General features: G+C 42.0%; 1 protein-coding gene and 1 long non-coding RNA gene across 2 annotated transcripts; both read right to left on the bottom strand.

Moving 5' to 3' along the window:
• Nucleotides 1-23: 23 nt before the first annotated feature.
• LOC116305718 (coiled-coil domain-containing protein 42 homolog) lies at nt 24-24,118 on the bottom strand. The gene is made up of 10 exons (XM_089040830.1): nt 23,955-24,118; nt 23,751-23,802; nt 22,967-23,143; nt 22,039-22,196; nt 21,200-21,282; nt 20,329-20,438; nt 19,317-19,376; nt 18,755-18,865; nt 18,418-18,534; nt 24-646 (listed from the first exon to the last, which is right to left on the bottom strand). The coding sequence occupies exons 1-10, from the start codon at nt 24,023-24,025 to the stop codon at nt 431-433; spliced, it is 1,155 nt and encodes a 384-aa protein (XP_088896956.1). The 5' UTR covers nt 24,026-24,118; the 3' UTR covers nt 24-430.
• A 1,009-nt stretch (nt 24,119-25,127) lies between these two features.
• LOC148905156 (uncharacterized) lies at nt 25,128-26,496 on the bottom strand. Its single transcript, XR_016121829.1, has 3 exons — nt 26,332-26,496; nt 26,182-26,255; nt 25,128-25,718 (listed from the first exon to the last, which is right to left on the bottom strand). It is a non-coding gene; the product is annotated as an uncharacterized LOC148905156 (long non-coding RNA).
• Between the last annotated feature and the right edge of the window lie 772 nt (nt 26,497-27,268).

Below are 27,268 nucleotides of genomic sequence, written 5' to 3'. Positions count from 1 at the left end.
GGCTTCAGCCCCCCTTGCCCCCCCCCTGGATCCGCCCTTGCTCGCAGTATGAACGTGCAGAAAAAACGATGGCAAATGTGATTCTAAAAATGGCATCAAATGGTGCCTATGATGGTTACGAGCGTGAATACCAGATATTCCTTCTCTTGGTTCATTTTTTCTTACGGATAATCTTTATATAGCTTTCATTTCCTTAATTTATCTTTTTTGTCATATAACATCCTCATGATTCTGCTCGTTGCATATCATATTTGTATTTAAATTATAATACTTGTTACATATTTTCCAAGATAAATCGTTTCCCAAAACAATTTCTCATTTCTAGCTTTCTTTCGAGGGTTCACTTGAGAAAATTTAGGACTTCGATACTCTCAGTGCAAGATTTGCATTTATCAGGATAGATCGCTGCGATACGTATTTCTTCTTCATTTTACGACTTAACATCTGCAGCAAATCGTAACTCCATTGGTCCACTTCTTCTTGGAACCGCGCTTTTGAGTGATGATTCCTGTGGACGTAACCTCGGTAGACGCGATTCCTTCTTTAAGATCGACGGGCTACCAGTCACAGGTGTATTGTCTACGCTAGGAGAGCCCTCTGTTGGTCTTGCCAGCCAAATTATATCGTTATACTCATTGATGTGATCCTAATAAAAAGTCAATGTGTTTGAGATTAGACGAGTTAAACTAAATGGGAGCAGCAGGGGGGGGGAATCGCGATCGATGCCAAAGATATACGGGTTTAACTCGCGGATTTACGAAGACGGGTACAGCAGATTTACGGGATTTCCCGCGGTGTGTCCTTACTGCTGCTGTAACTCAAACGGAGGTTAAAAATATCTCATAAATATACGATGCACGAATGTAGGAAGTTTGCCAATGACTTTTGCATAATTTGTCTAAGACCTAAAGTTATCGTACCTAAGCCAGAACCCTTTTGGTGTTGTGGTAAAAAAATGCAAATAGAAGATGACACGTCAGCACAGTGTTACGAGTGTGGTAAGAATATTCGTAATGCCGTACCAAATGCTACCAAAGAGCAATATTACGCCAATGGAGGTCGTAAGAAAACGCCATATAAGAGATTAAAATACTTCAGGGACTGGATGAGTCATATCCAAGGTTTACATCCGATATATTTAAGCGACGAAGTAAAGAAGAAAATCATAGACCATTTAGAAGAGCCAACCCCACAAAGTCTACGGAAAACGTTGAAAAAATTAAAGCTAGGGAAATATTACAAAGCTATTCCCTATCTTTTGTCTGAAATTACCGGTAAGTCTATTCCTGAGGTTTCTGATATGAGCAGAGCCGAGTGGATGTTTTGTCGGCTGAATAAGGATATTCCTTATTATCCTGACGTAATTTACGAAATATTTTACAAAATAGACCCCAACCACCCCCTGTTAGGATGGATTCCGAGAAAATAAAAATGCAAAACTGGCGTTGCCAGAAACCCCACTGGGGAATGCATCGCGCAGAACACCAAGCTATCCCCAGTGGGGTTTTTTGCATTTTGGGCTTACGGGGCTTATTTCATCCCGCGCCAGAGGCCCTCTAGTACATACACATATATCTTTCTTACGACCCACCAGAGGGTGAACTCCGGACAGCGTCCCGAGACACCCCCTGACTTTTCCAACTTTTCCTCACGAAACCCCCCATCGCGGGGTTGAATCGCACTTTCCACCCCTCCCCCCACGGTTGCTGTGAGTGTGGGGAGGCTTTTTTTTCCACTCACAGCAACCGGTCCAAATGCGTCTACAGCGAGGCTCGAACTCGGGACTTTAGGCCTCCCCAGCTCCAAAGTCCCACGATCACGAGCGAACGCCAGACACATCTGGACGCTTATGTATGTGAAAAATACTATATTTAATCTGCATAATTTCTAGACTGACGTTCGATATGTAAATAGAATCCCGTCACGCTCTTTTCGAAGCAGATGTTTACTGAGCAAGCTTTCTTTGAAGCTCTTCTTTCGCTTCTTGGTAGATCTTTTAGCGAGATTCCTCGGAAAGATCTTTTACGACTGTTTTTTTATTCCTTATGTCCGACTTTAATTTCTCGTATTTGTCTTCTTCGGCCAGAATAAGCGAGAATTCTACGTCGTCTATCTTTCTGTCACGCAAAGCCTTTGAGACAAGATCGGTAATAGTATTTACTTTAGCCCTAGATAGAGCTATTGTCGTGTCATGCTTGGATATTTTCGTGGATAGCTTTTTCATAATGCCCGTAGCAACAGCCGAAATGATACCACAAGCTGCCCCAACGCCGGCCAAAGGAACTCCAACGATTATTCCCGGCCCAGTAAGCGAAGTAGCAACGCCGGAGCCCGTTAACACAACAGATATGGATCCTGAAGTTATCGCAATTTTATGTAGCGTACTCCGGGCTCTAACGTACTTTTTTCTAACTTTTTCATAGTGTTTTGCCTGCCCTTCCAAGTAAGCCAGGATTAAGTTCGCTTTATTCAGACGAAAGTTTTCGGCGTTTAGTTCATTAGGTGTAGTATAGGGAACATCTGGGTACAACTGAGGTGCTGATGGTATAACATCCATTATATATACTAATGTACGACGCTTTTGGGAATGATATTGAGGAGCAGCCACATCACGACAACCGGGATTACTGGAATTGGAGAGCATTTAGGAAGATGTTTCCACATGCAGACCCTAGTAAGTTCGAAAGGAGACCCGATGGGATTTACTATAACGGCTCTAGGATGTACAGCAACGAGGATTTGAAACCTACGCTGGTCGATCAGATAGACAATCAACTGAAGAATTCTGGTTATGTTAAACCCACACCAACACATCCAAAACCCGTGCAAGGTTGGTCAAAGGAATTATTGCTTGGTACCGGTACTTATCCGATACCCGCGGTTTTATTTGATAAACATCCAAGTTTGGATTTGACATTGAACATGCGGATCTCTAACAACCATTCCTTTTCGTTAAAGGTGCGAGATATCTTCAAAAACGTTCCCATTAATCATACCACCGCTAAGGAATCTCATGAATGGTTAAGTGGTCCTAACATGCGTTATTGGCCGCAGCAACTAAACTTTGCGGTTTGGTGTGCCACCAGCGGCTGCGGTGTAAGTGCGAAGTTGATGAAGAATTCGATATTTATGTTTCACTTCCACTTTACCGTCCGAAGAATACTGCATGAGATGGGTGTTATTGCGCTGCCGGGAGATGCCGCGTTTTATCCAAGAGACAATAAATACGATGTTCCAGCCTATAACAGGCTTTGTAAGGAGTTTGGTGTTGTAGGGAAGGATTTTAGATGCACTGTCGGTGCTAACAATGGCTTGGGGCATATTTGGGCTTATTGGGGGATTGGTGGGCACGAGCTAAGCAACAGGGAAGTTCATGCATTGAATCTACGATGGAACACTGGGTATCATAAGGAAACTCACGACAGTAGCACCTTCTTTGAACCAAATGCCAAAACCACTAAGGAAGTTAGAGACGGGCCTCTGTTTAAAGACGAGGGTGGTAAGTATGCAGGGGCTAACCCGCTGATTATTAAGATTACCAACGACGAGCAAACGAAGCAATACTTTAATTTCATACCCCCAGAAGGTAAAGGACTAACCAAAGCCGGCCTTGCCCGTTTGAACCGCAGCATAGAAGCTTACGTGTATTCTATCCTTGGGGCTCAGGTAAACACCCGATCTAGCATAGTGGGGAATACGGGCGCCGCAGAAGAGACGCGAGCCGAAGCCTTGATCTTATTCGAAAGTTCGATCTTGGAGGGCGACATTAGCAAGGGCGTACAGCGTTACCAACTAGCTATACAAAATTCTAAGGCAAGGTTGGACTATGCAGTAGCCCCGGGTTGTTGGTTAATGCCTAGTAATTTATCTATAAATACTGGTTCTGTAGTAGGATACAACAACAAACTTCAACGAGCTACTAAGGATATGAAGTTTGGGGTGAACGACGTGAACTCTGACACTCTTAGGAACATTCCCCATTTCGTGGAGAAGTCAAAAAAGTCGCATGAAACGAAGCTACCCGTAGTTAAGAAACCATCAAAGAAGGCCCTGCCTGCGATACCTGAGGAATATGACCATAACTTACTAAAGGTCGGCTTAACCGCTGCAAGCATTGGTCTGAGCTATTATATATGGCGATGAACAACCCCTACGTAGCTGGGGTAGATTGCGTTTATACGACTTACACAGGCGAGAAAAAATACACCCAGGCATCTTGGGTTGATGTCACGGGCATGTCCGTGAATTTGAACTACTCGGGAAAGAAGTTGATAATATGCAGCATTTGCATTGGCACGAGCAGCCATGCCAACGTGGGCTTTAGGTTCCTGGATGACAATGGCATACTGCAGCCTATGAGAAATAAGACAAACAACAGGGAGCCTGCGCATTTCTCCGTAGAGCCCAACCCAGCCAGCGCCGAAAATCATTCCGTTTGGACTTTTCACATGGTCGCCGATTGCCATGGGAAGGTAAAGCTGCAAATGCGCGTAGATGACACCGGGAGCGTTTGCATAAATAGTATAGAAAATCAGAGAGATACTATCTACAATCACAAGACCATTAGCACTTTGACGGTAATGAGTCTCTAGAAGCAAACTATGTTTGCTGAAATATATGAACCCACACGCGAAGGAAGATTGGTTTCTACATTTTTTGGAGGAGAAGGACTACTTAGAACAGCATTGGCTTGACACCGGGCTGTGGGTAAAGGTTGGGGGCCTGGGATTAATAATATGTACCATTAGCATTTCGACGGGGTATTCGTGTAATGTCGGGTTTAGAATCGTTGATGAGAATGACCATCCATTACTACCCTACAGAAAAAAAGATAATAATAGGAACCCAGCCCATTTCTCGTCGGAGCCCCCTCCAAGAAGCGGAGAAGACTTAACGCCGGTAACTTTTCACATGATAGCTAATTGCCAATATGCGAAGTTACAAGTTCTCCCCAACGACGTTGCCTACCTTCGGATAAATGCCGCCCCGTCAAGAAATTCCCCGACGGATGCCACTTGGAATCATAAGCCCATTAGCACCATGAGCGCCATACCGCTAGTTCCGCATTATCAAGGCGGTGCGAATACTATCTTTACTTATCCCCAGTCGAGGACGCCTCGGGCGCCCGACGACGATAAGCCACCAGTAATACACAAGGATAAGATCAACCCTTCATCTTCTTCAGGAGTACCACTCCAATAGCGACGACCAAGATCCAAATGTTATTCCCCACGAACTTCAACAGTTCACCGCCGGCCCTAAGTGCCAAGGAAACAACCGAACCCAGCAGCCCAGGAAGACCGGCTGCCATCTTTTTTCCCAAGTCCGTCAGTCCCTTACCTAATTTCTTTACGCCCGCGCCCGTAGCCTTAAGCGCGTTAAGGATTACCCCTACTACGGTACTAATAGCAACCGCAAATGCCAGTGGAACGCCATACTTCAAAAGGGCTCTTTTTACCTTTTCCTTGGTGGTAAGCCCCAGCTCTTTTTCCAGGTTTTCCTTTTGCGCCTGTAATTCCGCGACTCTTTCCTGAAGGGTTTCTACTTCCCTTTGAGCTGCTTCCCTTTCCTCTTCGGTACGAGTTTGGTCCTCGATTACTTCTTGCTGCCGCTCTATTTGCCCCTCCAGGTCCTCAATGGCCTGATCTCTTTGCCGGATTTGTTCCTCCTTAGTATTGATTTCAGCCATTAACCGTCGCCGTTCCACTAAAGAGCCGGCTATGGTGGTTTGCAGGTTATCGGTATCGTCTTTAATTAAGTCTAACTCTTGCAGGGCGAGGTTAAGAGCCCTTTGAGTTTGATTTCTTTCGCGTCGAATTTGGGTTCTTTGGTCTACCAGCTCCCTTATTTCTTGATTTTTAAATTCGACTTCCCTCCTATGCGCGTCGGCAAGCCGCTGGTTTTGCTTCATGTATTCCTCCTCCCTTTCTTCCAACGTTTCCCGCAGCGCTTCCACTGAGGCGCCAGAGCTTTTGGCCTCCTCCAGGTCCCTTTGCGCTTTATCTCTTTCGCGCAGGGCTTTATCCAACTGGTTTCTCATTTCCATCATTCTTTCGTTACCGAACTTTTTTTCAGCATCGACAATTAGCTGAGTTTGCTTTGCGTATTCTTCCTCCCTTTCTTTTAACGTTTTTTGCAGTTCGATAGCGCGTTTTTCTAGCGCGACCCTTTCATTTAAGGTCTCCAGCCGCTCTAACATGCTTCTGGTGGCACGCTGAAAGCCCTTTAATCTTGAGACGTCACCCCTAACGTTGCCCTCCTCATCAAAGAGGTTTTGCGGTTTTGTCCAGCGGTCTTTGTCGGGAAATCTTAAGTCTTGGACGCTTATGAGGACTTTGTTTCCCTTTTCCGTGAGCTTTACATCGTCAGCATCAAAGTTGTCGTAGCGCAGCTCTAGCTCTTGCGTTGCCCACTCTACGGTTTCCCGCGCGGCTGCTTCCGGCTCGCCTATGTTTTGAAGCTCTATGTGCTCACGCGGAAACGTGTACTCGCGTGCTTTGGGATGTCTTAGGGCCTTTGCAATCCTATCCCTTAGGGAATCGTCGACTTGTTGGGTGGGAAGCAGTGGTTCTTCATCACCGTCGTTAATGTCAGCCTGACCTTCCTCAGTGGTGGGATCGAAGTCTGGGTCTGTTCCTTCTACTTCCATTATATATGATAAGCTCAAAGTTAAACCCAAACGTATTACCTAAGCAGGTTGGCGGGTTGAAAGCAGAACGCACCTTTCACCGGGTCACCTTTACGCCTTCTAGCGCTAAACCTGGAGAAACGCTGTACGTAGGCGTTCCCCGCCTAACGGATAACCTAGTATTGGTTCCTGGTACCTTGGCTTTAAGGTTTGACCTAGCAATACAACCAAGCACCAAGGACAAGCGCTATACCGTCAATAATGTGGGTAGGAACCTCGTCTCTAAGATGAGAATCAAGTTCGCAGGGGAATCCCTCTTGGATTTGAATAGGTACGATTTGTACACCACGTATAAGGATCTGTGGCTAACAGCCTTTGACCGTGCACAAAAGATAGAGCAGGGAATTGGAAGCGTTATTCTTCGTAAGCTTCGCAGCGATACTAACCCCGCGCCTACGGACTCCAGTGGAGCAACCGCAGTAGCAGACGCAACAAGGGTAAAGACCGCCTATGGTAGCAAGTACGTTATCCCTTTAGATTTCGAAGTGATTACGAGTCATGGTGTGTACTACCCCAGGCAGTTATCCGAGTTACAGTTTGAAGTAACCTTGGCGGACACTACGAACGTCATAGGAGGAATGGACAGCGCAATTAGCGGGGCTGTTGATCCTTATTCTATTACCAACTTAGAGCTGCAGTATGAGACCGTGTACAGCGAAGAGCTGGCCCGTAGCGCTGGCATGGAATACAGCTCCGGAAAGGCATTCCTTTACGACCACGTAGTAATGTACAAGACGTTTAGCTTCTTGGATAAGACGGATGAGGTTATCAACCAAAGCATTAACCTCCCCCGAAGAAGTCTCACGGGGTTAATGTTGGTGTTTGCCAAACCCTACGAGGCCGGTAAGCGCGACTCCGAAGCGTTCCACAACCCCAACATTACTAACGTGGGGGTCAACATAAACGGCGTTCCAAACAAGGTCTACTCGCAGGGGATAAAGCCCGCAGACGTGTACAGAGAGGCCATGCGCAAGTTTGGCGACCAAATTAGCCCCGAGGAATTCTTTAAGGATAAGTATGCGCTGTGGATTGACATGCGCACCATTAACGACGAAGACCTGCATGGTCAAGGCCTCCGTCTAGTAAATACGCAGGATGGCATAACATTGGAGATCAAACGCACCGAAAACACCAGTGCGAGCGACGGCGACAAAATAAACTGCTACGTCTTCGTCGTGTCTGACGCGCAACTGAGCGTAGAAATGAATCAGCTAAAGAGCGTTGCATATTAATGTTAAAATATTTCTTAAATATACAATGCTTCGCGTATTTGAAAACAACGACACCAAACTGCAATGCATAGTGCAAGGCGAAACTTTGTACTTCAAAGCAAAGGAGGTGGCTTTGGCGTTGGGCTATGAGCGCCCTAGAGATGCAATTAGAGCACACGTATCTGAGAAATACCAGAAAAAATGGGTTGATCTACAAGGGGCTGCGAATCACCGCTCCTTTACTACGCAACCAAATGCCGTGTTTATATCCGAACCTGGTTTGTACGAACTGATATTTAGCTCCAAACTACCCAAAGCTGTGGAGTTTCGTGATTGGGTCTTTGAGGAAGTCCTACCCGCGCTAAGGAAAACGGGTAAATATGCAATAGAAAGGCGGTTTGGCGGCCCAAACAAGTTAGTATTCAAGATCGAAAATGAAGCCGACCTACACGCGAAGGTCGTCGACTACACACGTAGGTTTTACCCCGATTTCATCATAGCGCCGGGTCTTGGCGAACTTCAAGATTCAGACAGCAAGCGAATAACCTGCTGGCGAAAAGGCTACCAAGCCGGTCAACCCGACCTTTTAATCCTAAATGCGCATAAGAAATACCGCGGGTTGTGTATTGAGTTGAAAACCCCAAAAGGAAACGGCGTCTTATCCGCGAAGCAATCTAAGAAAATCTCACAGCTTGACGTAAATGGTTACCTAACGATGGTTAGCAACGATTACGACATTATCTGCCGTGCCCTGATGGATTACGCGGATGGCATTCGTATTCCCTGTAAGGGCTGTGTAAAGCGGTTTAAGTCCTACGCCACTTTGAAAACGCACCTACAGATATTCCATAGGTATAATGAAGCTCAGCTTGACTCACTGGCGTGATCTTGTCCACGGTAAAGCATACGAAATAAAAAATTACGTCGTCTTCGAAGACATCGACCGTTTACGGTTAGTCCTCAAAGACTTAGAAGGCAAGGAATATTCCCTTTGGGCGCCGGATTGCGTGCGGTACGTAATTCAGGGCGAGGAATTCACCCACTTACGCAGCCATGGTAAGGTAAATGGCCGATGGAAGTTTGACATTGAAAGAAGAGTCACTCCATCTCCTCTTTGTAGTTAAGCGCGTCTGCTAAAGTCCGCTGCGCTTTAGGATCCGCGGAGCACCAATGCCCCACAAAGGATCCTTCGGAGAATACCCTGTCGCAATGAAGGCAGGTGTATTTTTTACGCGGTTTGGGTATCGGTGGCGTAATGCAGTCGGCAGGTAGTTCGCAAGTAATACAGTCCATATATTGAAAGGGCGATTAGGAATCCTCCTAAGAAGGCGGCTGCGTAGGCTAGCATATACCTTTAAAAGGGGTCCTTATATTTATTAATGTTTCTTCTTTTCTTATTGAGTTCTGCATACCTTCTACAAAAGGGGTTCTTATATTTATTAATGTTTCTTCTTTTCTTCTTAATAAACAATCAAAGAATATTAATAAATATAAGAGTGTGTTTTGAGACTCTTTGCGCAAACCCTGCTTTACTAATCCTTACGGGCTTTCCTTACCTCCATGTTCTGAGCATGCCAATCATCAAAACGATCCAAGTACTCCTTAAAACCACGTGGACGATGCTGCGGGCACAAACACTGCCAGATATGATCATCTCCTTTCCTTAAGCCGCCACACGCGTCACAGGGCGCACTCCAATACTCTGCGTTCTCCCAGCGCGTACCTTCGGCGCGATCAAACTCCGTAAAGCGTTGGTCTATTTCTTTCTTACGAAGAGTTAACTTCCTTATGGTTTCCGCTGGGCAACATCTCGCAGCGATATCACCATGCTCCTCGCATACGACGTCCAAATCATAATTACCACGACATCTATGTTGATGCCATGCGTCAGTTAAGAGCTCCCCGCAGCGCGCACACACATCCTTTAAACACACCCTATTTTCTTGGTGGTATTGCAACATTTGGGGCGTGCTAAAGAGCCGATTACAATCAGCACAGCGTCTTTCCTTAGACTTCAAACACACCCTTCCTTCCACGTGATATCGCAGCGCCTGTTTACTGCTAAACTGCCGGCTGCAAGTGCCACAGGTGGTAACGTTATCCACCTCTTTAAAACATACCTTCTTTTTTTGGTGATACTGCAAAGCCTGTTTGCTACTGAACTCCCTGTCGCAATCCTTACACTTCATTATATAATAAGAATTTATTAACCCTTATAAGGGATACTTAATAAAGTCCTGCACGCTTTCTTTTGCCCAACCGGCCATCGTCAAAAGCGCACCAAACCTTTCCGCGCGCTTCAGGCCGCACATTTCATCGTACAATTCCTGCACGCGCTCTTTTAACCGATCGATCTCCTCCCTTTGCATTTCTATGGTGTCTCTTTTATCTTTTGCGTCGGTGGCAATCCTTCTTACTGCGTCCACTGGGTCCATCGTATATATAATGGATCCGAACCATATTCCCTGCAATGCTCTGATAGTAGGACCCACCGGCTGCGGCAAAACGCAGTTCGTCGTGGAGCAGCTATTAGGACCCTTTAGATACCGCTTCGACTATATCGTGCTACTTTGTCCCACCTACGTGAATAACCGCACCTGGACGGGCATAGGAGTGAAAGATGACGACTTCTTTGTGGACATACTGGATCCTAACGAGTTATCCAGCCATCTTAAGTTCTGGCACAAACAATTCCCTAAAGATACACAGACTTTACTCATATTGGATGACATCGCCTGCGGGGACGACGTAAAAAGACGCACCTCCGAATTAGTGAAGCTCGCCTTTAGCGGCAGACACGACAATATCAGCGTTTGGTTGCTCTCGCAGCAGCTTACCAGCGTCTCCAAGCCTTTTAGGGAAAACATAGGCTCTCTCGTAGTATTTTATACTCCAAGTAAGTCTGACCTGGAAACCATCCTTTCTGACTACGGCGGTGAGATATCCAAGGAACAGTTACACGAATACATGCGGCATTTAAAAACGCACCAACATTCCAAGATGATCTTCTCTTTGAGGTTTCCCTACACGGTTGGAATCTATGATTCCTAATGTATATGGAGATTGAGCAGCTCTTAGATGAAGTCCCCACGCAGTTAGACGAAAGTAACCTCAAGGAACAACTTAACATCCTTGTGTCATCTGGGAAGTGCAAAGAAATGATAGGCAAGGAACTTACCCATGAGCAGGTTAATAAGTTGTCAGAAGAGGAGGTTAAGAAGTTCCATAAGAGGTACGAGGCCGCCCTTGCAAGTAAGACCACGGACGCCGTAGCAGACTCCGCTATCCGACTTGCGACTAAATTGCTTGGACTTGCGCTGCCCATAGACGACGTGGAGCAACTGCGGAAGGACATTAGCGAGGACTATGTCATCGCCCAAGAACTTAAGATAACCTGTGGGTGGTTGTCCTTGAAGTGCGGTAAGTTAATGGCAGTCGCCTCTGCGGCACTTCACGTAGCTCAGCATGTCGACTTGAAGGAGGTACTAGGTTCCTTCGGAACATCTTGGAAGGACTTCAAGAAGGATAGAGAAGTCGAAAAGGTCTTCCAGGCGGCACTTGCTGAGGTACCTGATCAAGTCGCCTCAAGTACTTAGTCAAGTCATTCGCGGGAATTACCCAGGTCGCCTCAAGTACTTAGTCAAGTCGTCCTTAAGTACTTAGTCAAGTCGTCCTTAAGTACTTAGTCAAGTACTTATCAAGTACTTATCAAGTCCTTCAAGTCCTTAGTATAAATGAGTGAACCAGAGTCGAAGGTAGAGCAGCCCCAAGAGGAGCAGAAGATTACCAAGGCTAAATCTCCAGGCAGAGTTGCTGCCGGAAAGAAGCTCGCGGAGATGAATAAAAAGAACAAGGCAAAAAAGGAGGAAAAGGTGGAGGAAAAAGAAGAGGAATCCCTTATTAATCCTGGGTACGTCATCGGCGCGTTGGGAGTCATCATAGCAGCAGGCAGCCTCTACTTACAATGGCGGGCTACGAAGCCAAAAGTAGAACCCGTGCATGTACCGCCAACATATCACGCACCCGTGCAGGAGCCTCCTAAGAGAAGCAAGATACCCGTGATGGAGTGATAACCTTCTCGCTTTGTAATATAATGTCAACCGCGTTATTGAAAACTGTTGAAGAAGCAGCTATCATTACTTCCATCGTTGCGGGTATTGGTTGGGTAGGTAAGAAAGTGCTCAAAGAAGACTTTACTGAAGACCCAAGCAAGAGCTTCGCTAATTTTGCTAAGATGACCGCTGCCGTAGGCGGGGCTATCATGGTAAAGGATTACCTACGGAAGGAAAAGTACCTACCTACGACGTAACTCGTGAAAATCCCTGTGATTTTCTAATATATAATGGCTAGCGTGGTCGCAGGTGGAGTTATCGCAGCTTTAGCATTCACTGGAGCTAATTATGGCGGTCAATATTTGGATAGATTAGTTAGAGGTGATCGCAGCGGAGAATTAGCCGCTGAGAGGAAGAGACACGACTTAGCGCTGGAGAAATATCAGCGAGACGTGGCGGCTTGGAATGAAAAAAGACAAGCTTACAGGGATTGGTTGGACAAGAACTACCAAGACAAGATGCAGGCGGATAAGAACTTCGAAAACACGGACTACGCCTTTAAGCTCTATGCGCAAGCACACCCCGCGGCATTGACGGGGTTAAAAAGGCCTCAGTTCAAGAATTACTACCAGCCTTCTAAGAAACAAAAAGACAATGAGCTGGTCTTCGTAGGAGTCGCAGGGCTGGCGGGATGCGTAGCTTTGGCGTATCTGCTCTAACGAAGGGGACTTGTCCCCTGTAATATATGATCGTCTTTTTGGAAAGCGATAAAAATAACTTTACCACTTATCTGAATCCCCCCATCAAAGCCCATAAGGTTCGGCTGGTTAGTTGTTCTTTGTACAATTCTTGGTATAATCTAGTCAATGGTATGGTCACCGTGCATAAGGGGTCTAACAATTACCAAGGCGTAATGCTGCCCGATGGACATTACACGCCAATCACCCTTGCTAAGGAATTAGCAAAACACGGTTATACTCTCACCACGGGATTGCCGCACGAAATGACCTTCAAACATAATCTTCCTAACAATTTCTCGGTAACCCTAGGAAAAACTGATGCATTAGGATCTTTACTAGGTGTCTCAGGCAAGGAAATTACCAACACAGCCATACCTGTGAAATGGAAAGTCGCATCCTCTTACGAAGTCTATTGCGACTTGGTTCATAGTTACAACAATGGAGAAAAGTCTTCTCTTATGTCCAAGTTTCTGCCCAAAGGTAATCCATTTGACTCAGAAGAATACACTCCCATTTCTTTAAGCTATGACTTGTCTAATTTGGTAGAAAGCATAAACATCACCATCAAAGTGGACGGAAAGACGGTGGATTTTAACGGACGTAAGATCAATCTTGTCCTATCCTTCGCTTGAATCAAGCGAAGCGCGATTCTATTCATATAATGGGTCGCGTAGAGGACAAACTTAAAAGGATTTACTATGGGCCTGAAGGCTATTGGAGAGGAGCGTCGGCCATCAAGAAACTCGCGACCGCGGCCAGGGTATCAGACGAAACGGCTAAGAACTGGCTAAGAAAACAAACCCTCTGGCAGGTTTATCTTCCCGTGCCCAAGTACATTCCCAGGCCCAGCTTCACCGTAAATACCCCTAATGAAGTTCATCAGGCAGATTTGCTTTTCTTACCGCACGATAAGGTGAGAAGAAAGACCTATAGGTACGCTTTGACCGTAGTTGATATCGCAAGCAGATACAAGGACGCCGAACCCATAACCAGCAAGGATTCTGGGGAAGTCGCAGAAGCCCTAGGTAGGATTTATAAGCGCGTCTTGAAATGGCCTAAGCTGCTGCAAGTGGATGCGGGGACAGAGTTCATGGGCGTGGTTACCAAAACCCTGAAAGATCACGACACTAAAATTAGGAGAGCCGAAGCTGAGTACCACAGGGGTCAGAGCATCGTCGAAAGATTTAATAAGACCTTGGCCGAGCGCCTCTTTGGGTACCAGTATTGGAAAGAGCTGGAAGATCCCTCCAAACGCAACAGGGAATGGACTCAGAGGCTCCCCCAGGTCGTCGCGGCTTTGAACAACGAGGCGGCCAGGGCTACGGGAATGAAACCCAAGGATGCCATAAAAAAGAAACACGTGGAACATAAGTCCTACGTCAGAAGTTCGAGGGCGGTCGGACTGAAGGAAAAAAAGCTACCCCGCGACATAGTGGTCAGATACCTCTATCAGCCGGGGGAACTCGAAGGTGGCAGTAAGAGAGCCACGGATCCTAACTGGTCTTTGGGAACGTATGAGATTTCAAAGTCCGTCACCAAGGAAGGGCAGCCCGTGTTGTATTACCTAGATGGCCCAAGTCGTGGATTTGTCAAGGAAGAGCTGCTCATAGTTCCCAAAGACTCAGAGTAGTGCTGCTCCACGCGCCCGATTGCACTCTAGGCATGTCAGTCTTACGTTGCCTCTGCAATGCCCGCGTTTGTTATTTATACGATCCACGGAGAACTGCTGATCGTCATTTGGGTCAAACCTCCATAGTAGCGGTATGTTACACTTGGCACACCTTGCCCCTTTCTTATAGACGTCGTCCACGCATAGGTCAAACTTTATCCCCGCATAGCGGGGATCTTTGCTCTTTTCTTCGTCGTGCCGCTTGTAGCGAAGGAGTTTCTTAGCAATGTTCTCCTTTGCTATGTCTTCTGGGGTGCGGTCGTAACGCATTTGTGGCCCCCAGGCTCTTTTTAACTGTTTTGCGTACTCCACACGGCTTACAGCGGTGTAGATAAGGTTGCTCCAACACAGCCGCTGGTCTATGATCCATAAGGTTTCTTTTATGGTAAGCCCCTGCGCGCTGTGGACTGTCATGCAGTAACCTAAGCGCCAGTCTGGGTGGGAGGTAATTCTTTCCACCTTTTCTATGGGTACCCAGGCTTTATCATGTGTTACAGCATTTTGTAGTTGGATGTCGGTACCAGGTACCCAGACATCTCTTTTTTGCATTCGGGTATCGTGGGGTTTGTAAGAAACAGGTACGGGATGTGTAGGGAAGCGCTCTCGGTGTATATTTAGCAAGTCTTTCTGTATGCGAGACTGTGATGCGCGTTTGCTGCTTAGCACCAAATCCTTTGGATGCCATGTGTGAAGGAAGTCCTCGTATTTCTTCGCTCGTACCCTCTTGCGTAGTATCTTGTTTTGTTCCGCGTCACTAAGGCCCCGAAGTTCTGCTTTCAGGTTTCTTATTTGATCCTTACTGCGGTAGTCGGTGTTAATTTCTTCGGAGTGGTCTACCATTTCTTTTAACCATTTATGGGGCATCTCTCCGGTTATTGGAGGAGGCTGGCAAGGATCTCCGGCGAATATCACTTGACACTTTCCACGGAGGAATTCTACAAATTCCTGCAGGATTTCTAAAGGAACGGTGCAAATCTCATCCCAAAGTATCACCGGGGGTATGTCGTGGATGGCTTCTGGTACCCACTTTTGACCATTCCAGCGGAAGAAGCTGTGGTACGTTTGAGCGTCGTAACCCATCTCCGTTAATTCTCTTTCCAGACGGTGCGTTGGCGTTAGCACCTTTACTTTTGGGAATAACTGCAGTACGCGCGTCGTCTTACCGCTGCCTCCCGTACCGTAAAGGTAAGAGAAGCGTTGGTAAGAGATTGGGTCGGCAACTGAAGGTAGAGGCTCCCCGGTTGGTTCCACGCTACCGTAAAGATGTTCTCCGTGATATTCTACACGGCCTCTCCATGCTTTTATCTCCTCGTCTTTGACGCGCCATTGGCCACTTTCTGCGAGTTCATCGGCAGTGTAGAATTCCTTCATCTTCTCTAACACTTCTGGCTTTACATACAAGGAATCCGTGGCTACGCGTGGGATGTCCTCTTTGTCAAACCGTAGCAGCATTGCTAAGAGATTGATGTGCGCATATGCTAGCATGCTGGCACGCAGATGGTAATACTGTGGTCGATGGTCTTGGTAATAACACAGCGCATTCCATTTCTGTTCTTTTTGACCTTCTATGAAGTAGTCCCATTTCTCTACGGATACCATTGTTCCTTGGTCATGTGCACGTTTTATGAGGAAGCTTAGCTCACCGGCGTCTGTTATTAAGCGTCGCTGCATGTGTTTTTCGCCTTCTTTTGCGCCCTGTGTGAATTTACCTATGACCACACGCGCTGTGGGGTTGTGCTCTGGAAGCCATTGTGTAAAGGCGCTATGGCAGAGTATGGCTTCATGCGCTGTGTATTTTAAAAGCTTGCGCTCTTCGAGGAACTTCAGTAGGGGTATGGGTATCCATTCTTTCTCCTGCAGGTGCTTCCCATACCACGCGTAAATTATGGGATGTAAGTCTTTTGCTAACTCCCAGGTGGTCAGTCTGATGAACCCCGTTGCTGGGGCGTCGTAGTAACCCGGTAGTGACACCCTAAAGAATTGGGAGTCTGGATGTCCGTAACGGTCATAATACTCCTTACAATCCCCAAGGCCTTTGAAACTGGCGGGGTAACAGTGTTTCATATCCAACGACACGTACTCGTCTTCGTTGTACTCCATATTCCAAAGACCGCCGTGACCGTGTTCTACGCAAGCTTTGGAGATATCTTTGAACTCTTTTGGGGTAGGTTTCCAGCCGTTCCTTTTCTTCGCGGCTAAGAAGTCCAAGCTGCGAGAGCTGAGCACTTCGTCTGAAAAGTCCTCACCAAGGGTTTCGCAGGCGCTTTTAATGCGTTGATGTTCCACTTCTGGTCGGTATAAAGTACCATCTTGCGTCATGAATTGACATCCTTCTGAATCCATTAACCAAATAGAATTCTCATGAACTAATTCTGTCAATGGGGAATTCTTATAGACCTTTGTCTCCTTCTTTCTTGGGAACCTCAACTCCCTCCACGCGTGCGCGTTGTGTTGGTAAATGACTATGGGAGCACCTTTGCCTTCGTATTTATGCGTTCCTGGGTAAATAAAGCCGTCGGTGATATCTTTCACATGGATTCGCCTTCCTAACGTGGTTTCCAACTTCTTGATGTTTTCGATGGTTCCTCCAGTTTTACGAGTAGAATGCTCCCATTTCCTGATGGCTTCTCTTCTTTTTGGCGTAAGCTTACCACCCCGAGAGGAATCCTCGAAAAACTCCCTAACCAGCTTCCCAACGCAGTTACCAGGATGTCGCATTGGTTTAAGCTTCTTAACGTCCGGCTTCTTAATTTCGTATGCACCGTAGATGACCACGGTAACCGGGTAAGCGACCTCGTAGAAGAGCATGTCTATTCCCTCAAGTGCTCCCTGTCGTGTGTGCTTATTCAAAACGAACAGGTTCTGCTTACCAGACGCTCTGATAGGATTACGACCCTTTTCTATTATCCACTCACCGTCTAAGTACTTTACGAATGTCAACTCCAAACGGTAGTCACCGGCCGGCATTCTGTTGATTATCTTTTCAGCCATTTTGTGATTCATAGTTTTGTCTGTCTTTCCCTCCATAAATGTAGCGAAGACAAAGTCAGCGTCTGAGTTATCCATCACCTGATTTCCGAGCCTGCGCACAGTTTTGTTTTGAATGTCGTTGATGGTGGCCATGTATATCTAAGGAATATTTTAACCTCCGTTTGCGATACCAAAATACCCGTAAATCTGCTGTACCCGTCTTCCTAAATCCGCGAGTTAAACCCGTATATCTTTGGCATCGATCGCGAGTCCCCCCCCCTGCTGCTATGGGACCTCACGTTGTCACTGAAAGCCACGTCAGTGAAGCAGCGCTCGCAAACTAAAAAAACTGAAAGCTCCTGCTGACACGTTTCATAGTCTCTTTTTGTTATTATGCAGCGGCTTTTAATAAATAAAATAGAATTGAAGATGTTGAATTTTTTTTTTTTTTTTTTTTTTGGTGGAGATAGGAGCGAAGGTGTAAATCAAAGATCCGTAAATACGTTCCCATTTTATTTCAGTCCACGTACCATTCTACAGTATTATCTCTTTGTTTATAATGGTTACATATGACAAGACAACCTGAATAAGGATACAACTTAAAAAAATATCCTCAAGAGAATAAAACGTGGTCTGAAACTGGGAAACATTAGGCCTAATCTAAGGTTAGGTTAGTTGGACGATTAAGAAACCCGTTAAGAAAACTCTTTCCAACCTTTCCTCCAGATCGTTGTCTTATTATACTTAATTGTATCATCACTCTATAATCCCATATAAGCAACTATTGTATTATTTTCAAATTTACTTTCCTGTCCAAATTAAAGATTAATTTGGATCGTTTACATTCACATTCAGGGATGCTATAATTAATCTGCAATAGGACTACATGTCTGTCCAATTTGGAAATAACTGCATAATTCCAAAAAATTCCTGACTGCCAAAGTGGACTCGGCCTATCGGCCTCTTCCAATTTTGTCAGTCCTCGGAATTTTCTCATCCAATTATTTCCAAATTGGATAGTATGTAGTCCTATTACCTATAATTGTTGTGCATCACTGATATCATCAAAAACATGTCAGTGTTTTACCTGTATTATTCTAAGCTTGGTATCAAAATCTTGATCTTCTACGGGAACGAGTACAATTTTTTGGCATTTTTCTGCTAAATTATCGATGGCCAGTTTAATTCTTCCTAGGATTTCACTCTGTGGAGCCAGCAAAACTAAGAATTAGAACTGTTTTCATGCTTCTGTGAGCTCCATTATAATTGTCATCATTGGGCATTCCCATAAAGCACGATAACAAAACATTAATATTAGAAGTCATTAGTGAAGACGTGTGACAAGAAGTGCGGTTCACAATGGCAGTGTTCGTAAGCACTCCTAAATTTCTTCTTCTTTTTTTTCTTCAACTGAGTTACTGCACCTGCTGTCTGATGATTGCCTTTCGATTTACAAGATGTTGCTCTAGCTCAACATTTTTCTGCATCGTATCTTCAAGCTTCTCTTGGAGGCAAGCTAGTTCACTGTTCATCAACTAAAGGCAAAGGTACAATTTATTTAATCAATACAAAAAAGGATAGATTATTTAGTTTTGATATTAATCTAGACTTCAATACAGAGCTTCTTGAGATGTGATTGGTCGAACGACCGGTGATTCTGAGACGACAATCAACGCTGAAGCAGTGATCATGAATTTTTCCAAAGTTTTCCAGATCGGAAGTAATACTAAAAAAAATATTCAAATCTAAAATGATATTCAAATCTAAAATGATATTCAAATCTAAAATGATATTCAAATCTAAAATGATACCAAAACAATTATTCCCCTCAGGCTGAATGGTGATATTAACCTGTAAATATTCCACCGATAATCACTTCGCCTTTGACAAATAATTGTTAAATAATGAGCGAACAAAAATTGTTCTTCTAGAGAGGAGATAAGTCAGGTGGCCTGAAACAAGAAACGACAAAACTTTTTTTCTTACCACAAGATTCTGTGTGTGTGATTGGTTCATGTCTGATAGTTTTTGTTGAGAACTCTCTATCTGCAAATTGAAAAAATAACAACAAAAGTACAGTCTGTTATCATATACTTGTTTTAACTTGCAGCTGGGCTAGTATAGTTACAGGGATCTGTTTTATTTTTGTACACTGCATGATACTTTCACAGGTACCACAGCCTACTGTTATTATTTGCAACATTATCATATTCAGGTTATTCGTCTCATACTACAGCTTACTGGTAACAGGGACATGTTAAATGTTGGACACTTAGGGAGTGGTCATAAACTACAGGTGTGGGGGGTGCTGGGGATGATGGGAGTTGGCCGGAAAAATCAGAACTATCAATAAACAAATATTAGTGGCCAACCATTTAGTCCATGCCATGATTAAAAGTAACCCATCCCCCATATAGCTAAAAGCATATGGGAAACCTTGAATAAAGGAGACAGAGAAGTCGTGTTGTCACTCCTCCTCTGGGCCTCCTAGTAGTGTCTGAAATTCACACACTGAAGCTAACACACTAGACACATTTTAGTTCAACTTAGCATGTTTTTACAGCTATTGCTGCAGATTCTATTCAAATGGTTGTAATATAGTAATTATTAATAATGTCCATTGCAAATGCTTATTGCTGTGAGTTCAACTTTTACATCCTTTTTTTTTCACGAGGGTAGCACTTAATAGCCAGTGGCTAACAAAACTGTGGCCCTCATTCAGTGATCGAATTGGAATTTAGGAGTTGATTTTTGTGGAGGGAGGAAAACTGGAGAAGCCGGAAAACCCTCAAAGCACAGGAGAGAACCAACAAACAACTATCTACTCAGATACGACACCAAACCCAGGGAGACTCGAACTCGGGTTGCATTGATGAGAGGCAAGCGCTCACACTGCTACGCCAGCCGTGCTTCCCTTTAAACAAACTTGATGCAAAGGGAATCATTTCAATGTAATAATAACATACAGAATATTACAGGAATCTCAATCCTACTATACCTCATCAGCTCTGTCTGTTAACATTTGAACCAATGTCTGATTAGTTGCACTAAGTGTCTTAAATCTCATCATTATTCCCATTATCATTGAGTCACTTGTTTCTAAATAATCTGGACAAAGAAGTGAGTAGTTTAATAAGGTTAATATCATAACAAATGAATTTAAAAATTCAAGATAAAAACTGCCAATTAATGATAATTAATCGTTGTCTTTTTTTTATTTGTTTAGGTCTACATCTATATATCTAGAGGACCTAGGTGACCTGCCCTGCCCTGCCCTTCCGAAACCAAAACAGATGGCACTAGCAGCAAACCTATTCCGGCAGAAATTGCGGCCAGATGAACCACAAGACCTGTCATTCATTCTGGAAGAGGAACCGCACATCCCCGAGGGTTTCTTACTGGGTGACATCAAAGCCAGTGGTCGTCGGCACCTTGTCTTTGCTTCTGACAAGCAACTTACTTACTTGTCAAAGGCAAAGACGTGGTATATAGACGGAACATTCAAAGTATGCAGAAAACCATTCGTCCAGCTGCTGTCGATTAATGCGTTCGTGCAAAACAGAACTACGTAAGCAGAACCACAAAGTTTAATTTAAGTTGTACTGTGGTTATTTATTCACTTTGCTATTCTATAATGAAATCATGCAGTTATTGGAGGTCAAACGCATTGTCTAGTATTGTTGACAATGGCAAAAGATTACTTGATAATCTATCTTTAAATAGGCAGATGAAAAGACAAAATTAATTAAATTTTTGAAAGTCTCACAAAAATTGCTAATTCAGACGCACTCTAAGAAAGCCTGAGTTCACGCAGTTATGCGTCTAATTATACTCACTAAGCAAGACATTATATAAATGTTGTGACTTACCCTCTGGAACAACATCAAGGACTTTCAGGAGAAATTTTTCATAGACAGAATACTTGGCCATTTTTCTCTCCAATCTTGCTTTTCTATCAAAGAGTTGAGGCAATTTTAATCAACCACAATATTATTGCATAAAAAAATTGCCTAAAAAAAATGAAAAACAAGTCCAATTGAGCAATATGTAAAAACTTTTTTGAGAGTATACAGACTGCAGTGGCATGCAAATTATTGATGTACATTTAGAAAAAAAATGATGTGTGGTTTCAATAAATAAATTGGAATATATTAGCTTCAACAAGGACTGCAGACCAACCTAGAAATTGGGGACAAAGACTGCAAAATAGGAGACTAGTATTGGAAAAGGAAAAAATTGGGTGGGGGGGGGGGGGGGTGGGCTACATCCCCCTCCCCTATCTCTGCAGCCCCATTTTCAAAGATCCATATTCCTTAGTTTAATCAGAAGTTGTGACTGTGACTTATAATTATAGCAAAATTTGGTCAGAAATTCAAGTCAGGTTTACAGTTAAACTAAGAAAACCATAAACACCTAAAATATGTCTGGAATGGTACATACTGTAAGTATCATGTTCTGACCAATCGTACGTGAGAATTAATTCATTTTTAATTAAGACTCAAATGTGATTGGTCAGAAGACCATAATTAATGATCCAGACATATATTTTAGGTGAAAGTTTTCTTAATTTGACTGTAATCACATATCAAATTATCATGATGACAATCATGGTGGTAATGATCATGCATCACATCAATTACATATTACAGTGCTGTATATAATTTGTTTTACCAAAATAATAAAATAAAATAATAATTCAATAACATACTTTGCCTTCAGAATTTCTAGTTCATTAGAAAGTATGTCTTGCTCGCTTGCTTTTTGTTCTTTAAGCTTCAGCTCTGTTTGATACTTCTGTATTGCCCTCCTTCTTTTTGCCTCATTTTCTTTGATGAACTTCTCAAACTTTCCAACTCTTTCTCTTATCTATTAAATAAAAATAATTGTTGCAGCAATAAAAGTGTTTCAATCACTTTTATTTTACAGCACAAAATTATACAATGATTTGCAGCTTGTGAGAAAGCACCGTTACAATTATAAACTTTTAGTCATGGATTGATTTTTTATTATTTTCATATCAAACAACTTTAACATATTTAGAAAACAAATTTTTTTAAAGGCATCACAATGCAGTGAATTGAATGGAAATACTTTACTACAGTGATTTTACCCTTGAAAAAATACATAGTATGTACAATAAGTAGTAGTAGACTCTAAACCTATTGTTTTCTTTTGTTTGCCTTATCAACAAGTACTAACTAAATAGTCATTTTCCTTTCACAGGTTAAATAAAATCCCTCTAACATCCACCAAAATCCCCTTTTGTTGCAACAGTAAAATCGCACAAATTTGTGCATGTAATTGGGAATTTTACTGTATATGCACTAACAGAAAATTATATCAATAGTGACATCCTGTTTGTGCTTTTGCCTCCCACTTCTGTAGTGTTTGTGGGTTTAAATTCCGAATTTGCTAATTGGAGAGGTATTTTCATTGAGTTCTAAAACCTAATTAAGTAATCAAGCTAAATTCTAATTTGCTCTAATTGAAGGTTGTTAAAATGCTAGTCAGGGAATGAGACATCAAACTTTTAAGGGTCAAAATTCAACCATAATGGTAGTACTGTAAGTGGATCAAATTTTTAAAGGGTGTGAAATATGTTTCAAATTAAATAAATAAAGTTAAGTAATATAAACCTGTAGTTGTTTTTTCTTTAGTTCCTCTTCCTTAATTTGACAAGCAGCCATACGGTCAGCAAACTGCCTTCTTTTTATCTCCAGGTCTTCATGGACTTTTTCAACTTCAACTTGTTTTTTGAGGAGTAAGGTTGATTGGAAGGTGTTGAGACCAGTGTCAAGTAACCTGCCAGATGTCTAAATTAAACACACATAATTGTTACAATACAGACCATACTCTCCAAAGCACAAAATATACATGTGTATAGAAAGTATCATAAATAGATACAAAGGGAATCGATAGAAGTTTACAGCAATGGAGCTAAAGCAGCGGTATAGTGTATAAAATCATTTTTTTAAACAATTTTTCACTTGTACATTAGTATAATTATAAGTAAATATGTTTCATAATATGCAAGGAAAATCCGTCTATCTCGCATAAAAAGAGCAAAAATGGATGCCGAGAGAGATATATAAGACAAAACTGAAAATTCATTGTCACTCTAAGAGATTTGTAAATATCAAAGAAGTAAGTTTGAACGACAGAGTTTAATTACAAAATAAACGGCACATAGTTGAATTAAAATAACCAGTCGAATGCTGGCGCAATAATGCCGTCAAAAGCTATTAAGAACAACGATTATCGCTTGACTCAAAAAAGTTGATATTGCCAACATGAAAATGGAAAGGATAAAATCACTTCACTACTCAACTGTTTTCATTTATCATAGTAACTCAACAGAACGACTCTATTAAAAAAACGATGTTCGATACACGAATGGACAACACGTAAAATATTATATACCTCTTCAACGATGGGAAATTTTCGAACTTTGATATCTTCTTCATCCTCTTCTCTGTAAAGAAATAATATTCAAGATAACGAGCAAAACATTAAAGCTTAATAAGAGATCTCTTGGACAAGTAATATTTCAGCTACTTCAAATCGAGTCAATAAACGAACAAGCTCACAAACTTCATCCCAAATGAACAGTTTCTGTGATCTTACCTCAGTTGTGTGACAAAGACGTTTTCTTTTTGATCCTCTAACTCAAGCTTATATTTTCCAATAGTTTCCATGATGTGTTTATAAAAATCGAAAGATTTGGTAAGCGCCGTACGGGGGATATCAAAAAGCCATATAACAAGAAAACCAATAAACTGTTTGGAACGCATTCGAGAGTGATAATGTTGCTATAGAAACGCTGTTTGGAACACTCGTCAAGCAAGTTAGCGGGCTTCCTGTGGCATTTGCTAACTTTCAAAAAAACGATTTTTTCCCGTGCACTTCTCCTTTCCTATTATTTTATTTTTTTTACTAAATCTGGAAAAGTAAGCGAAATATTGATTTCGACCTTGCATATCAAGATTCTCCTGCATGTACCGAAGTAATGCTACCACTAATGCAGCCTAATCCTGTTTTTTTTGTTCCAAGGGAAATTTTTTTCATTTTCAAATCTAAAATTATGGTTTGCTTACATTAGTAAAACTTGGCCCGAACTGTAAAATACTGGTCATTATAAACCAGTGAATCTGCTAAGGCAAATATCCTTCCATTCATAATCCTTCAACTCATAAGTCCAAATCTCACTTTTACGGCATTGATTACATATAAAATATTGGCAGGAAAAGTAAAATAAAGAAATAGACATTGCCATTTTCCTCTCACCCCAAACTCTTTTTCCTTCTAGTTATAAATTCCCCTCCCCACATAAATTAAGAGCATACCCTCTTATTGACCCATCAAAAAAAAACCATACGGATTATTTTAAGCCAAGGTCTTACTAGTATAACCAGGATTTTATGGTATTTGTATCGGTAATAACTGTTTGAGAAGAATTAATAAAAAAATATTATCACATGAATAATTTTCATGACAGTGGATTTACACCACAAGTGTATAACACTAGTTGCATTAAGCAACTTTCATCAAATGCAAGTGGTATTTTTCATTAATTTTTTGAGAACTAATGAGATATTTAATTTCCTATTAATAATACATTACAAAAAAATATACATTTCTGTTGTACAAAATGAGAAAAAATAATTTTGAGTTAAGCAAGTACAAATTCTATAAAGTTTTGCATTTCAATCAAACACACAGTAAACATTTTCTGTTTGTGTCCAATGAATATGTGTGCGCTCTGCAAGTAATTATTAAGAAAAGAATCAATGCCCAATCAACCAATAAGAAACTAGTATTTTATGTATGAATTTTTTTATAATTATAGCACTAATTCAAGCTCTGATTTCTTTGAATAGGGTTTCCAGCAAAATTTGCATTATCACCAATATCCCTCACTACAGATCCATTTCTCAGACTGCCTTGATCAAGTGCATCATTGCAAGGCTACATGTGAATATACTCTTGGTTGTACAAAATGTAAAAGCCATTCTCGGGAAGTGTTGTCTTTGAAAGCCAACTGAAGAATACAAATTGATATACCATTTTATAAACAAAAGGTTCAGAAAAAAACGTCTCAAAAATGCTCTTACTGTATATTTAGGGCCAGTGCTTTTATAAATGTAGCCTGGCTATGATACACTTAGAAATGGGCTGTTATTATACTTTGTCACGCATCCACATTGCAAGTTTTTTAGACGGATGTTAAGTGCACATTACTGATTTTTCATATATAAAATATTCTGTCAAATATCTGATGTTGGCTTTTTTGTATTACTTCTAACCAATACTAGATTAATTTTTGGGATTCCTTGATCTTTCCTTGTTTATTTCATCCTCACTTGGTTCAAAAGGGTCTTTCCTTCCCATCTGGTTATGATAAGAAACAACAATTAATTTAATTCATAAAAGGGAGGCAGCAAGAACTATACATAAATTATGCTCCTCTCTTTCCTCCGAACCTTTGTACTTCATACTCATCAGTATGTATCCCATAACAATTTTGTTTGCACACTAAAATGCTTTCACTCTCTTACTGTACTTCCCCTATTACTGCTTGAGTCCAAATACCTGTGTTTTAAATAGTTTTCTCAGATTTTTTGTGATCCTATACTTAAAATTGGAATAATTATAAACTTTCAGAACAAGGAATTATAAATTAAAGTTATGAAAAAGCAAGAATCAATGTGAATTCATCTTTCATTGGGAATGTCAAGATCCTGCTCTTACGAAAACTGATGATGACAATTTTTTGAAATTTATTGATGCCCCCCACACTTTCTTCCACATTAAGAGGAATTTTCAATAGCAACAACTTATAATTAAGAGGTACCTTTGAAAAATTTTCAAGAAAGCCTTCAAGTTTTTCTATGTATTCTCCCTTTTTGAAAAGATCTTCGGGTTTTACTGAAATAAAATTATCAGGGTTAAGAGTTTCAACATGACAAGTGATAAGTTACGTTGCTGAGATAAAATCACATACCTCTTGCATCTCCACCAGTTTTGTGGGTATATACCATAGCTAGCTGGGTGGTAAATATCAAACCACACATCCCATATAATAAGTATGAGTTGTACTTATGAAGTATTAACCTTACGTTCATCCATCTACCCATATTCAATGCATCAAACCGGCGGCCATGTTTTCTTGCATTGGACGTTGTGGGCTGGATCTAGGCACAGGAAGACCAACCTTTTTTTAAACTTTATTTCTTTCTTTTATTCTTTTATTTTTATTTTTTTTATTTTTTTCGAGGTAACATAATAAACCTCTCAGTTATCTAACTTATGGCCCTCGAAAACGAAAAGTAAAAGTTATAACATGAAAAAATATAAGGAACTATGCGATGTAACACTAACAAACAAAAAATAGCAAAAAAACCTGTATTATATGGTTTAGATTGAATTCTATTGCAAAAAAAAAACACCGTACTTTTTGAGTTGAATGTATTGGTTGTATTTTACAAGAGAAAATGTGTGACATAAACGGGGTCGGGCTATAATATCGTCTCTCTTTGAAATAAACAGAACTTGTCAAAAAAACAGAAGTGGAATCGTACGCCCCGCGCTTTCCTGAACATTTTGGTATATAATTCATAGGAATTTGTTAAAATTTAGAACCGTATTTTCGATTTTTTAAGTTCATACTATTCTTCGTTTGCACGTGACGTCATAGTCCCAAAAAATAACAACTTCAAATTAATTATGAATGCTATAGACTTATTTCTTTTAAAGCACAACCTTTTGCTTTGGAAAGAGAGGAAAGAGACCGAAAAGAGCAAATATTCCAAATGTATGGACAATTTTTTCCAGTGATACTTATTTTAACGAAATTCGCTTCCACATACCTCTGGTGACCCCATCCTACCTACATCTGGTGGACCCACATCTCGTGGACCCATGCACACGCATCTGGTGGC

Source organism: Actinia tenebrosa, unplaced genomic scaffold (assembly GCF_029948245.1).
Source record: "Actinia tenebrosa isolate PJP-AT-01 unplaced genomic scaffold, QUT_ActTen_1.0 PGA_scaffold8__29_contigs__length_14323225, whole genome shotgun sequence".
NCBI classification, from domain to species: Eukaryota; Metazoa; Cnidaria; class Anthozoa; order Actiniaria; family Actiniidae; genus Actinia; species Actinia tenebrosa.
This window is presented reverse-complemented; position numbering and strand designations above follow the sequence as displayed.